Source organism: Gorilla gorilla, chromosome Y (genome assembly GCF_029281585.2).
Source record: "Gorilla gorilla gorilla isolate KB3781 chromosome Y, NHGRI_mGorGor1-v2.1_pri, whole genome shotgun sequence".
Classification (NCBI taxonomy): Eukaryota; Metazoa; Chordata; class Mammalia; order Primates; family Hominidae; genus Gorilla; species Gorilla gorilla.
Window position 1 is genome coordinate 10853348 of NC_073248.2, and position 15678 is coordinate 10869025.

At 39.8% G+C, this 15678-nt stretch overlaps 1 protein-coding gene across 13 annotated transcripts in view; it reads right to left on the reverse strand.

Moving 5' to 3' along the window:
• The window catches only part of LOC129530429 (protein FRG1-like), a 68446-nt gene that overhangs the window by 19091 nt on the left and 33677 nt on the right, over positions 1 to 15678 (reverse strand). The window contains exon 7 of one of the 13 annotated variants that reach the window (XM_063703383.1): positions 990 to 1082. The exons of 8 other annotated variants lie outside the window; for them this stretch is intronic. In XM_063703383.1, the coding sequence (XP_063559453.1) occupies positions 990 to 1082 (93 nt within the window). 4 more of the 13 variants (XM_063703385.1, XM_063703380.1, XM_063703381.1 and 1 more) reach the window with 4 other exon arrangements.

Here is a 15678-nt window from a genome sequence, read left to right on the forward strand (position 1 = left end):
TCCCTGTGAGATCCGTACTGTGTCCTTAGTTAAAATAAAGGCATCTGTTACCTTGATTGGTATTCTGAGTATCCATGAGACGAGAAGTTTATTTAATTCAATTGGGAGGGAAGGTGGACAATTGTTAGCAATTTTCAAAAAGTTTGTAAAAATGTACAAATGGGGCTAATTGTTGGCCCAGCATCAGTGCTATGATGACCATCTCAAGTTTGGAGAGTTGTGCTGAGGCTTGGGTGTCATCCTTTATCAGGGACATCCTAACTAAGGGAGGGAAAGCAGCAGCAGCATCCCCCTGAGTTCCATCACGTCCGATCATGGCATCCATTTAGAAGGTGGACGAACTTCACTGCTGGTCACTCAGTCGATCCTAAGGGCCTCGCAGAGGGGTGACATCCAGCACCACAGTCTGAGGATGAAGGAGGCCAGTGTCAGCACTATAGCCTAAGGATGAAGGAGGCCAGTGCTTCCTGCAGATGAGAATTGCAGGGGTACAGATTTGACTCCATTCAGAGGCAAAGAGGTCTCTGCAGCTGTGCCAAAGCTGTGGGGTGCTGCTTCCCAAGGCCTGATGGCCAGATGGGCATGAAGGCTCATGGACATGGATGCAGAGACCTCTGTTTCAAGGGTCCAGTATGTGGCCAGCAATCACTGCCCTGATGCTGTACAGCACAGGGTCAAAAGAGGCAGGTTTGTTTTTTACATCAGAAGCCCATGGACTACTTACGGCCACCACATGCAAACCAGATACTTCAGGAGGCCTGGGAAGAGGTTGCTAAAGCATCTACAGTGTGTTCTCTGATGGAATTCATAGGAGCGCCTGTTAATTTAAATTCGGATGGATTTCAGACTTGTTGGAGGAAGCTTCATTCAAGGTGGGTCAGCTTTCAAGTGACAGCATCAGCGAGATTAAGTAAAACTTCTAAGTAACAAATATGTAGTCACCTGAACCCCAAGGAAAGAATTAAAGGGCTGGGCACAGGGACTCACACCTGTAATCCCAGAACTTTGGGAGTCCGAGGCCAGAGGATCGCTTGAGACCAGGAGTTCGAGACCAGCCTGGATAACATAGCGAGAGCTTTTCTCTACAAAAAAATAAACAAAATTAGCTGAGTCTCGTGGCACACACCTGTAGTCCTAGCTACTTTGAAAGCTGAAATGGGAGAACTGCTTGAGGTCAGGAGGTCGAGGCTGCAGTGAGCTGAGATCATGCCACTTCATACCAGCCTGGGTGACAGAGCAAGACTGTGTCTCCAAAACAGAAAACAGAAATTAAAGAATGTTGGGCTTGTATTAACATTGTGGATGCTGAGAGGATGAATAACTATGTCTTGAAAGTGTCAGGAATAGAGCAGCCCAAGTTTACCAAGGAATTTTCAGGAATTGAAGCAAAGTGGCAGAGCCTTGCACTACTGTGTTGGGGAAAGGTCCATTCCCTTTGTATAAGGCTCTTTGTGTCTGTGTGTCCTTAGTGTGTAAAATGAATTTTCTCTGAGAATGATGTCACCAGTACAATGTCACACCTGTACTCCTGTAGAAAGGTGGTTGCAGTGAGATATTGTCTGTGAAGATTGCATGCAATGACAAGGCTGCCGAGGCACTCCGTGGGTTACCTGGTCCCTTCAGAGATGAAGGCAGGCTATGACTGAGACTCTGTTAAAATAGGCCCAAAAAGAACATGCTAGCCAAATCTACAACAACAAAATATTTACCAGCTGCATTAATATATATAGGTTTATTATGAGCAATTGGCTCATGTGGTTATGGAGGCTAACAAGTCCCAGGACCTGCAGTCAGCAAGCTGGAGACCAAGGACTGCCAATGGTGGAGTTACAGTCCAAGCCTAAAGTCCTGAGAACCAGGAAAGCTGATGGCATAAGTTACAGTCCACGTCTGACTTCAAAGGCGAGAGAAGATCTACGTCTCAGCTCTGAAAGCATCAAAGAGAGTGAATTCTCTCTTCCTCTACCCTTGTGTTTTATTTGGGCTTTAATGGATTGGATGAGGCCCACTCACACTGGGGAGGGCAACTACTTTACTAAGTTTACATATTCAAATGTTCATCTCATCAAGGAACACCCTCACAGACACATCCAGGGTGTTTAACCAAATATCTAGGCAACCCAACTTGGCAAATAAAATTAACCATCATAAGGTGAAAGATGTATACGATCTGAAGAGAAACCAGGGATGCAGGACTGTTAAACATCTGCAAGTCAATAAATGTGATATGCCATATAAAGAGAATTAAAAACAAAAATCACATGATCATCTCAATACATGCAGAAAAAGGATTTGACAAAATCCAGTATCCCTTTATGCCTAAAACCCTCAGCAAAATCGACATATAAAAAGCATTTGACAAAATCCAGAATCCCTTTATGATTAAAACGCTCAGCAAAATCAACATCGAAGGGACATACCTTAAGGTAATAAAAGCTATATATGACAAACACACAGCCAACATTACACTGAATGGGGAAAAGGGGAAAGCATTCCCCCTGAGAACTGGAACAAGACAATGATGCCCACTTTCACCACTTCTATTCAACACAGTACTAGAAGTCCTTGCCAGAACAATCAGATAAGAGAAATAAAGGACATCCAAATCGGTAAAGAGGAACTCGAACTGTCACTCTTTGCTGATGACATGATCGTATACCTAGAAAACCCTAAAGACTCATCCCAAAAGCTACTAGAACTGGTAAATGAATTCAGCAAAGTTTCAGGATACAAAATTAATGTACACAAGTCAGTGGCTATGCTATACTGTAACAGTGAACAAGCTGAGAATCAAATCAAAAACTCACCACCTTTTACAATAGCTGCAATAAAAACCTGAGGAATATTATGATTCCTATAATTATAATGGTATATTCCTATAATTGTCAATTGCATGCAATCTTTGCAGACAAAATCTTAATTATATTCAGGAGACTTAACCAAAGAGACAAAAGACCTCTACAAAGAAAACTACAAAACACTGCTGATAGAAATCATAGATACAAACAAGTGGAAACATATCCCATGCTCACGGATGGGTAAAATCAATATTGTGAAAATACTATACTGCCAAAAGCTATCTACAAACTCAATGCAATCCCCGTTAAAGTACCAACATCAGTCTTCATAGAACTAGAAAATTTCACATGGAACTAAAAAAGACATAGATGGGACATAGCTTAAGGTAATAAAAGCCCAGAACCAAAAAAGAGTCTGTATAGCCAAAACAAGACTAAGCAAAAAGAACAAATCTAGAAGCCGACTTCAAACTATACTAGAAGGCCATAGTCACCAAAACAGCATAGTACTGGTATAAAAATAGCCATATAGATCAATGGAACATAAGAGAGAACCCAGAAATAAAACCAAAGACTTACAGTCATGTAATCTTCAACAACGCAAACAAAAACATAAAGCAGAGAAAGAATACCCTATTCAACAAATGGTGCTGGGATAAATGGCAAGCCACACATAGAAGAATGAAAGTGGATGCTCATTTCTCACCCTATTCAAAAATCAACTCAAGATGGATCAAGGACTTAAATATAATACCTGAAACTATAAAAATTCTAGAAGACGACACTGGAAAAACCCTTCTAGGCATTGGCTTAGGCAAAGACTTCATGACCAATAACCCAAAAAGCAAATGCAACTAAAACAAAGATAAATAGATGAGACTTAATTAAACTAAAAGGCTTCTGAACAGCAAAAGAAATAATCAGCAGAGTAAACAGATAACCTAAAGAGTGGGAGAAAATCTTTGCAATCTGTACTTCTGATTAAATAACTAATAGCCAGAATCTGCAAGGAACTCAAACAAACCAGCAAGAAAAAAAAAATCCCATCAAAAAGTGGGCTAAGGACGTGAACAGATAATTCTCAAAAGAAGATATACAACTGGCCAACAAACACATGAAAAAATTCTCAACATATCTAATTATCAGGGAAATGCAAATCAAAACCACAATACAATACAATAACCCCTTCACTCCTGCAAGAATGGTCATAATCAAAAAATCAAAAACTAATAGATGTTGGCATGGATGTGGTAAAAAGGGAACACTTTTACACTTTTTGGAGGGAATGTAAGCTAGTACAACAGCAATGGAAAACAATGAGGAGATTTCCAAAGAACTAAAAGCAGATCTATCATTTGATCCAGTAATTACACTCCTGGGTATCTACTCATAGGAAAATAAGTCATTATATGAAAAAGATACTTGCACACGGATGTTTATAGCAGCACAATATGCATTTGCAAGAATTTGAAACCAGCCTAAATGCCCATCAATCAGTAAGTGGATAAAGAAAATGTGATATAAATATTTACCACGGAAAACTACTCAGCCATAAGATGGAATGAAGTAATGCATCACAGCAACCTGGGTGAAACTGGACACCATTATTCTAAGTGAAGTAACTTTGGAATGGAAAACCAAACATTGTATGTTCTCATTCATAAATGGGAGCTAAGCTATGAGGATGCAAAGGCATAAGAATGAAACAATGGTCTTCGGGGACCCAGGGAAAGGCTGGGAGTGGTGGGTGGGTGCGGTGAGGGATAAAACACTACACATCGGGTATAGTGTACTCTGCTTGGGTGATGGGTGCACCACAAATCTCAGAAATCGCCACTAAATAACTTATTCATGTAACCAAACACCACCTGTTCCCCAAAAACCTATTGAAATAAAAAAAAACCCAACATATTCCCCCAAAACCTATTGAAATAAAAAAAAAATTAACCACAATAATATTTGGCATTGGGTACGAGGGCCTTAATGGATGGGAGAACTGCAGTCACATTACAGCAATCCACTGTGAAACACCATTTATTCTTTGCAGGTTTAAGAACAGGCCAAATTCTACTGCTAAACATTGAAGCAATGAGGATAATCACCACTTCACTAATTAATTAGGTCTTATATAATAAGTTTTATTTATTTGAAGTCATGTTGTAATTTCTGTTGGACCATATTTGCTAATTGATCAAGATGGGGAGGCTAGGCACCATGGCTTACACCTGTAATCCCAGCACTTTGGGAGGCCGAGACAGAAGGATTGCTTGAGGCCAGAAGTTAGAGACCAGCCTAGGCAACGTAGCAAGACTCCACTTCTATAAATTTTTTTAATTGGCTGTGTTGGTGCATGCCTGTAATCCCAGCAACTTGGAAGGCTAAAATGGGAGGATTGCTTGAGCCCAGGAGTTCAAGGCAGCAGTGAGCTATGATTGTGCCACCACACTTCATTCAGCCTGGGTAATGGAGCAAAACCCCATCTCTAAAAAAATGAAAAATTAAAAATAAATCAAATTAAAAAAAAAACAGGAGAGGGAGTTCTGTAAGGTTACACTTGGTGAAGTCAATGTGTAAGTTCAAATGATTTAATATCAATTTGTTACTCATTAGGTCAGAGAATCCAGGTCCCCTATGGACAAAGGCTTCTATGACTACGGGAAATTTAGTCAAGGTAACAAATGTGAGGCATAACTATGTGTCCTCTATTCTATATGCAGTTACTCCGCTAGGATTAGGGGGTGCAATGCTTAAATTTAGTGAAGTCTCAGGTATAACTAAGTTTGAACTCCAGTATTGATTAAGTTTGTGAAGGTATGCCAATTGGTAGATTTCAGCAGATGTTAAAATTGATTCAGAATATATGCTAGAGAGTTAGAAACACCAATCAGCACCCTTTCATCTTTGGACTGTATAAATTGTTTTAGAAGATAGTACATTTCCAGTTAGGTCGGATGATAGACTTCCGTTTTAATTTAAATTTTGTTTTTGTGCATACCCAAGTTCCTTCCCTTCCTTTCTTCCTTTCTTCCTTCTTTCCCTCTTTCCTTCCTTCCTTCCCTTTCCTTCCTTCCTTTTTTCTTCCCTCCTTCCTTCCCTCTCTCCTTCCTTCCCTCTTTCCTTCCCTCTCTCCTTCCTTCCTTCCCTCCCTCACTCCTTCCCTCTCCTTCCTTCCTCCTTTCCTTCCTTCATTCCTTCCTACCCTCCTTCCCTCTCTCCTTCCTTCATTCCTCCTTTCCCTCTCTCCTTCCTTCCTTCCATTCCTCCCTCCCTACTTCCTTCCTTCCTTCCCTCCCTCCTTCCTTCCCTCTCCCTCATATTTTTGCCACTGGATATGGGGAAGGTTGTTCTCTTTCCCACTCATATTTATAATATTTCAATTTGAAACAGCCCCAAATCAGTATCTTCAGAGTTAAGGTCCTCCTTGTGAGCAGATTGTGTGGTTTAAGAACCCTAGACTTAAGTCAGGTGTGGATTTCTCCTTTCTCTGCCTCAGGGGTACCGCAGGTGTCTTTTCCTATGACTCTGGGAATTAGATCTTTGTCGCGGCAGAACCATAAGTCACAGAGCGATGCAGCACAACCAGCCCACAATTCAGGGGTCAGTGGATTGAAATCGTCTTTTGCTACGGCTCCATCTGGTTCTTCCAGGACTTCCCTCCCTCCTCTTTTTCCCTTTTAGCGTTTTGAAACTTTAGTGGTATATACATTGCCTCATAATCAGTCAAAACTCCCCTTATCCCACAACGTGGATTAAAGAGAACATTGCCAGGAGCCCTTCACTCTTCTAGAAGGACTTTGATAGGTCCTTTTTCCATGGTTTAGAATAAAAGAGGTAATAACTAGAAATGTCTCCCTCATAATAGGCTCTACAGCAAATTCTACTTTAAAGGCTGTTGTTCGTGTCTTCAACTGTGGCTGCCCTTAATGTTTTTGTCATCCACAGACAGTTGTTGTCTCATTTTGGTCCTCTTTAAATGATGGTTTTATAATCAGCTATAAAATTTAACAGATGCCCTTAAATGCAGAATTCTGACTGATAACGTTGGAGATTGTGACATTAGAATAGAGGGAAAACTTTCAAATAGAAGAGTGAATGGTGTTTCGTCTATTTTGGACCGTATTTTTATAAATATGTTATTAGTATGTATTGCAAAATTATTGGAAACTTCTATAGAAATGTAATCCCCAGTGTTGGAAATGGGGCCTTCTGGAAGGTGGCTGGTCCATGGGAGCAGCCTCCAGTGGTTCCCACTGTCGGAGATGGGGCCTGCTGGGAGGTGGCTTGTCCATGTAAGCAGTTTCTAATGGTTAAGCATCATCACCCTAGCACTGCTCTTGTGATAGAGTTCTCATGAGATCTTGTTGCTAAAATGTGTAGGACCTTAGCCCTCTCTCTCTTCCTCCTGCTCTTGCTTTACCTTCCACCATGATTGTTAAGTTTCCTGAGGCCTCCCCAGAAGCTGAGCAGATGTCAGCATCATGCTTGCTGTACAGGCTGTGGAAGTGTGAGCCAATTTTCAGTACTCTTCTGTTTTTATTTATTTTATTTTATTTTATTTATTTTATTTTATTTTATTTTATTATTTTTTTAAATTTTATTTTAAGTTCCAGGATACATGTGCAGGACATGCAGGTTCGTTACATGCATAAACGTGCACTATGATGATTTGCTGTACCTATCAACCCACCGCCTAGGTATTAAGCCCCACATGCGTTAGCTATTTACCTTGATGCTCTCTCTCCCTGTCCCCACCAACAGGCCCCAGTGTGTGTTGTTCCCCTCCCTGTGTCTGTGTGTTCTCATTATTCAGCTCCCTCTCATGAGTGGGAACATGTGGTGTTTGGTCTTCTGTTCCTGTATTAGTTTGCTGAAGATGATGGCTTCCAGATTCATTCATGTCCCTGCAAAAGACATGATCTCATTCCTTTTTATTTCTGCATAGTATTCCATGGTGTGTATGTATCACATTTTCTTTATCCAGTCTATCATTGACTGGCATTTGGATTGAGTCCATGTTTTTGCTATTATGAATAGTGCTGCTATAAACATACGCATGCATATATCTTTATAATAGAATGATTTATAGTCCTTTGGATATATACTCAGTAATGGGTTTTGTGGGTCAAATGGTATTTCTGGTTCTAGATCCTTGCAGAATCGCCAAACTGTCTTCCACAATGATGGAACTAATTCACATTCCGGCCAACAGTGTAAAAGTGTTTATTTCTCCACAGCTTTGCCAGCATCTGTTGTTTCTTGACTTTTTTTTTTTTATTATAAGTTTTAGGGTACGTGGGCACAACCTGCAGGTTTATTACATATGTATACATGTGCAATGTTGGTGTGCTGCACCCATTAACTCGTCATTTAGCATTAGCTATATCTCCTAATGCTATCCCTCTCATGTCCCCCCATCCAACAACAGTCCCCAGTGTGTGATGTTCCCCTTCCTGTGTCCAAGTGTTCTCATTGTTCAATTCCCACCTCTGAGGGAGAACATGCGGTGTTTGGTTTTTTATTCTTGCGATAGTTTGCTGAGAATGATGGTTTCCAGCTTCATCCAGGTCCCTACAAAGGACATGAACTCCTCATTTTTAATGGATGCATAGTATTCCATGGTGTATATGTGTCACATTTTCTTAATCCAGTCTCTCATTGTTGGATATTTGGGTTGGTTCCAAGACTTCACTATTGTAAATAGTGCTGCAATAAACATACGTGTGCATGTGTCTTTATCGCAGCATGATTTATAATCCTTTGGGTATATACCCAGTAATGGGATGGCTGGGTCAAATGGTATTTCTAGTTCTAGATCCCTGAGGAATCACCACACAGACTTCCACAATGCTTGAACTAGTTTACAGTCCCACCAGCAGTGTAAAAGTGTTCCTATTTTTCCACATCCTCTCCAGCACCTGTTGTTTCCTGACTTTTTAATGATCACCATTCTAACTGGTGTGAGATGGTATCTCACCGTGGTTTTTATTTGTATTTCTCTGATGGCCAGTGATGATGAGCATCATGTGTTTTTTGGCTGCATAAATGTTTTCTTTTGAGAAGTGTCTGTTCACATCCTTCACCCACTTTTTGATGGGGTTGTTTTTTTTCTTGTAAATTTGTTTGAGTTCATTGTAGATTCTGGATATTAGCCCTTTGTCAGATGAGTAGGTTGCGAAAATTTTCTCCCATTTTGTACATTGCTTGTTCACTCTGATGGTAGTTTCTTTTGCTGTGCAGAAGCTCTTTAGTTTAATTAGATCCCATTTGTCAATTTTGACTTTTGTTGCCGTTACTTTTGGTGTTTTAGACATGAAGTAGTTGCCCATGCCTATTCCTGAATGGTAATGCCTAGGTTTTCTTCTAGGGTTTTTATGGTTTTAGGTGAAATGTTTAAGTCTTTAATCCATCTTGAATTAATTTTTGTATAAGGTGTAAGGAAGGGATCCAGTTTCAGCTTTCTACATATGGTTAACCAGTTTTCCCAGCACCATTTATTAAATAGGGAATCCTTTCCCCACTTCTTGTTTTTGTCAGGTTTGTCAAAGATCAGATAGTTGTAGATATGTGGCATTATTTTTGAGGGCTCTGTTCTGTTCCATTGACCTATGTCTCTGTTTTGGTACCAGTACCATGCTGTTTTAGTTATTGTAGCCTTGTAATATAGTTTGAAGTCAGGTAGCGTGATGCCTCCAGCTTTGTTCTTTTGGCTTAGGATTGACTTGGCAATGCGGGCTCTCTTTTGGTTCTAAATGAACTTTAAACTAGTTTTTCCAATTCTGTGAGGAAAGTCATTTGTAGCTTGATGGGGATGGCATTGAATAAATAAATTACATTGGGCAGTATGGGTATTTTCACAATATTGATTCTTCCTACCCATGAGCATGGAGTGTTCTTCCATTTATTTGTATCCTCTTTTATTTCATTGAGCAGTGGTTTGTAGTTCTTGAAGAGGTCCTTCACGTCCTTTTTAAGTTGGATTCCTAGTTATTTTATTCTCTTTGAAGCAATTGTGAATGGGAGTTCACTCATGATTTGGCTCTCTGTCTATTATTGGTGTATAAGAATGCTTGTGATCTTTGTACATTGATTTTGTATCCTGAGACTTTGCTGAAGTTGCTTATCAGCTTAAGGAGATTTTGGCTGAGCCCATGGGGTTTTCTAGATATACAATCATGTCATCTGCAAACACGGACAATTTGACTTCCTCTTTTCCTAATTGAATACCCTTTATTTCCTTCTCCTGCCTGATTCACCTGGCCAGAACTTCCAACACTATGTTGAATAGGAGTGGTGAGAGAGGGCATCACTGTCTTGTGCCAGTTTTCAAAGGGAATGCTTCCAGTTTTTGCCCATTCAGTATGATATTGGCTGTGGGTTTGTCATAGATCATTCTTATTATTTTGAGATACATCCCATCAATACCTAATTTATTGAGAGTTTTTAGCATGAAAGTTGTTGAATTTTGTCAAAGGCCTTTTCTGCATCTATTGAGATAATCATGTGATTTTTGTCTTTGGTTCTGTTTCTATGCTGGATTACATTTATTGATTTGCATATACTGAACCAGCCTTGCATCCCAGGGATGAAGCCCACTTGATCATGGTGGATAAGCTTTCTGATGTGCTGCTGGATTCCGTTTGCCAGTATTTTATTGAGGACTTTTGCATCAATGTTCATCAAGGATATTGGTCTAAAATTCTCTTTTTTGTGTGTGTCTCTGCCAGGCTTTGGTATCAAGATGATGCTGGCCTCATAAAAGGAGTTAGGGAGGATTTCCTCTTTTTCTATTGATTGGAATTGTTTCAGAATGAATGGTACCAGTTCCTCCTTGTACCTCTGGTAGAATTCGGCTGTGAATCCATCTGGTCCTGGACTCTTTTTGGTTGGTAAGCTATTGATTATTGCCACAATTTCAGAGCCTGTTATTGGTCTATTCCGAGATTCAACTTCTTCCTGGGTTAGTCTTCGGAGACTGTATGTGTCGAGGAATTTATTCACTTCTTCTAGATTTTCTAATTTATTTGCATAGAGGTGTTTGTAGTATTCTCTGATGGTAGTTTGTATTGCTATGGGATTGGTGGTGATGTCCCCTTTATCATTTTTTATTGTGTCTATTTGATTCTTCTCTCTTTTCTTCTTTATTAGTCTTGCTAGCGGTGTATCCATTTTGTTGATCCTTTCAAAAAACCAGCTCCTGGATTCATTAATTTTTTGAGGGGCTTTTTGTGTCTCTATTTTCTTCAGTTCTGCTCTGATTTTAGTTATTTCTTGCCTTCTGCTAGCTTTTGAATGTGCTTGCTCTTTCTTTTCTAGTTCTTTTAATTGTGATGTTAGGGTGTCAATTTTGGATCTTTCCTGCTTTCTTCTGTGGGCATTTAGTGCTACAAATTTCCCTCTACACACTGCTTTGAATGTGTCCCAGAGATTCTGGTATGTTGTGTCTTTGTTCTCGTTTGTTTCAAAGAACATCTTTATTTCTGCCTTCATTTTGTTATGTACCCCGTAGTCATTCAGGAGCAGGTTGTTCAGTTTCCATGTAGTTGAGCAATTCTTAGTGAGTTTCTTAATCCTGAGTTCTAGTTTGATTACATTGTGGTCTGAGAGACAGTTTGTTATAATTTCTGTTTTTTTTTTACATTTGCTGAGGAGTGCTTTACTTCCAACTATGTGGTCAATTTTGGAATAGGTGTGGTGTGGTGCTGAAAAAATGTATATTCTCTTGATTTGTGGTGGAGAGTTCTGTAGCTGTCTATTAGGTCCACTTGGTTCAGAGCTGAGTTCAATTCTTGGGTTCCCTTGTTAACTTTCTGTCTTGTTGATCTGTCTGATGTTGACAGTGGGGTGTTAAGTCTCCCCTTATTATTGTGTGGGTATCTAAGTCTCTTTGTAGGTCACTCAGGACTTGCTGTATGAATCTGGGTGCTCCTGTATTGGGTCTATATATATTTAGGATACTTAGCTCTTCTTATTGAATTGATCCCTTTACCATTATGTAATGGCCTTCTTTGTGTCTTTTGATCTTTGTTGGTTTAAAGTCTTTTTTATCAGAGTCTAAGATTGCAACCCCTGCCTTTTTTTGTTTTCCATTTGCTTGGTAGATCTTCCTCCATCTCTTTATTTTGAGCCTATGTGTGTCTCTGCACATGAGATAGGTTTCCTGAATACAGCACACTGATGGGTCTTGACTCTTTATCCAATTTGTCATTCTGTGTCTTTTAATTGGAGAATTTAGTCTATCTATATTCAAAGTTAATATAGTTATGTGTGAATTTGGTCCTGTCATTATGATGTTAGCTGATTATTTGCTCGTTAGTTGATGCAGTTTCTTCCTAGACTTGACAGACTTTACAATTTGGGATGATCTTGCAGTGGCTGGTACCGGTTGTTCCTTTCCAGTTTAGTGCTTCCTTCAGGAGCTCTTTTAGGGCAGGCTTGGTAATAAAATCTCTCAGCATTTGCTTGTCGGTAAAGTATTTTATTTCTCCTTCACTTATGAAGCTTAGTTTGGCTGGGAATGGACTTCTGGGTTGAAAATTCTTTTCTTTAAGAACGTTGAATACTGGCCTCCACTCTTTTCTGGCTTGTAGAGTTTCTGCCGAGAGATCCGCTATTAGTCTGATGGGCTTCCATTTGTGGGTAACCTGACCTTTCTCTCTGTCCACCCTGAACATTTTTTCCTTCATTTCAACTTTGGTGATTCTGACAATTATGTGTCTTGTAGCTACTCTTCTCAAGGTGTTCTTTGTGGCATTCTTTGTGGCATTCTCTGTATTTCCTGAATCTGAATGTTGGCCTGCCTTGCTAGATTGGGGAAGTTCTCCTGGATAATATCCTGCAGAATGTTTTCCAACTTGGTTCCATTCTCCCCTTCACTTTCAGGTGCACCAATCAGACGTAGATTTGTTCTTTTCACATAGTCCCATATTTCTTATAGGCTTTTTTCATTAATTTTTCTTCTTTTTTCTCTAAACTTCCCTTCTTACTTCATTTCATTCATTTCATCTTCCATCACTGATACCCTTTCTTCCAGTTGATCGCATTAGCTCCTGAGTCTTCTGCATTCTTCACATAGTTCTCAAGCCTTGGCTTTCAGCTCCATCAACTCCTTTAAGCACTTTCCTATATTGATTATTCTAGTTATACATTCATCTAAATTTTTTTCAAAGTTTTTGATTTTTTTGCCTTCAGTTTGAATTTCCTCCTGTAGCTCAGAATAGTTTGATCGTCTGAAGCCTTCTTCTCTCAACTCGTCAAAGTCATTCTCGGTCCAGCTTTGTTCCACTGCTGGTGAGGAACTGCATTCCTTTGGAAGGAGTGGCACTTTGCTTTTTAGAGTTTCCAGTTTTTCTGCTGTTTTTTCCGCATCTTTGTGGTTTTATCTACTTTTGGTCTTTGATGATGGTGATGTACAGATGGGTTTTTGGTGTGGATGTCCTTTTTGTTAGTTTTCCTTCTAACTGACAGGACCCTCAGCTGCAGGTCTGTTGGAGTTTGCTGGCGGTCCACTTCAGACCCTGTTTGCCTGGGTATCAGCAGTGGAGGCTGCAGAACAGCAGATATTGGTGTACTGCAAATGCTGCTGCCTGATCATTCCTCAGGAAATTTTGTCTCAGAGGAGTACCCAGACGTGTGAGGTGTCAGTCCGCCCTTACTGGGGGGTGCCTTCCAGTTAGGCTATTCAGGAGCCAGGGACCCACTTGAGGATGCAGTCTGCCCATTCTCAGACATCAAGCTGCGTGCTGGAAGAACCACTGCTCTCTTCAAATCTGTGGGACAGCGACATTTAAGTCTGCAGGGGTTATTGCTGTCTTTTGTTTGTCTGTGCCCGGCTCCCCAGAGGTGGAGCCTACAGAGGCAGGCAGGCCTCCTTGAGCTGTGGTGGGCTCCTCCCAGTTTGAGCTTTCCAGACACTTTGTTTACCTACTCAAGCCTGAGCAATGGTGGGCGCCCCTCCCCCAGCCTCATTGCCACCTTGAAGTTTGAACTCAGACTGATGTGCTAGCAATGAGCGAGGATCCTTGGGCATAGGACCCTCCCGGCCATGTGCAGGATATAATCTCCTGGTGTGCCGTTTGTGAAGCCCATTGGAAAAGCGCAGTATTAGGGTGGGAGTGACCTGATTTTCCAGGTGCCGTCTGTCACCCTTTTCTTTGACTAGGAAAGGGAATTCTCTGACCCCATGCACTTCCCAGGTGAGAAGATGCCTTGCCCTGCTTCAGCTCATGCACACAGCACTGCACCCACTGTTCTGCACCCACTGTCCAGCACTCCCCAGTGAGATGAACCTGGTACCTCAGTTGGAAATGCAGAAATCACCCATCTTCTGCGTTGCTCATGCTGGGAGCTGTAGACCGCAGCTGTTCCTATTCAGCCATCTTGGCTCCACCTAGTCTTCTGTTTTCTAGATTTTTCAGTACACTTCTGTTTTCTAGATTAAGACATGCCTATAGAAAATTTTTCTCTCATTCTTTTTTTTTTTTTTAGCACATAAGACATCCTTAAAAAATCCTGTTTTTTTTTTAAGATTTTCTACTTATCTTTGGTTTTTTAGTGATAAGTGGTTTGAAAATGAACTGCATTCATATAGTTTTCTTCACATTTCTTGTGCTTGAGGTTATTTGAGATTCTTAAAACTGTGGGTTTATTGTTTTCATCAATTTTGTATTTTTTCCTACTATTATTTCTTCAATTTTCTGGGGCTTTTTTAGCTCTGGTTTTGTTTTGTTTTGTTTATTCTCCTTTGGGTAATCCAATAACATGTAAGTTATGCTACTAAAAGTTGTTCTACAGCTCACTGATCTTTTTTTTTAATGTGTACTTTCTTTGTGTGATTTATGCTGGTTGGTTTCTACTGTGTTTGCAGGGTTGGCATGGTGTGACTCTGTGGCATTCTTGAGACATTTGAATAGTACCGAATTTTATTTAAAATTTTTAACCAACACACTATGTTTACTCATGTTGAAGGAAAGCTCTTGGCTGTTCCTCTTTTTTCTGCCTCACTCTTACCAATGTAGATGACAGAGCCTTGCAGACTCATCTAAGCCTTGTAAGACTCCATAACACGTTCAAAAAAAATCATAACTGCTTTTTTGGTTACATATTATAGAGTCATTATTTAATTCTGAATCTAGCTTTAAATTTTTAAAGTAGGAAATATTTTTTGTTCCCACTTAATGCTATTGAGTATGTATATTTGTGTTGATGCTTACTTGAGGACTAATAATTATAGTTTGCCATGAAGCAAAAATCACATATTTCTAAATTACCCTTTCAAAAGATTCATTAAGTTTTCTGTAAATCACAATGTAGACCAAAGTATTTTTGCAGTACTTTAGAGACTCTCAATAACGACAACTATCCAGGTTTCTCTCTAGTAGAAAAGAACAGTTGAGTACCAAATAGTTTGCATTTTATTTCAAAAATGAAATTTTAAGCATGAGAATTACACTCAGAGCAGTGAGATGTTCATACTCTGAGAAGCATTTAGGATATGAAAGTGAGAAAACAAGATTTTGAGAATGTAGTCTTGGGATTACTCACTGTGTGTCTTTCAGCCACTTCCCCTCTCCCTTTCCTTTCATCGCTTTCTTCTCCTTGATTTTGAGTTGATTTTTGTATATTTATAATGACATTTCCCAGTGTCATATTGTCTCAACAGCACATTATGAAACAAGTACTTTAAAATTTACATTCAAACACAGAGAAGTAGAGGTTCTTCTTTGAAAGTAGGGGTTCTTCTTTGAATGAACCCTACATTGCCTTTGGGGGGTGGTCATTATGTATAATTTTTAAAAAATGCTAACATCTGAAGATAAAATTCATTTTTTTGTATTAAGTCTAATACATATTTTAACTTAAGTGTAGTTTTTTTTTAAAATGC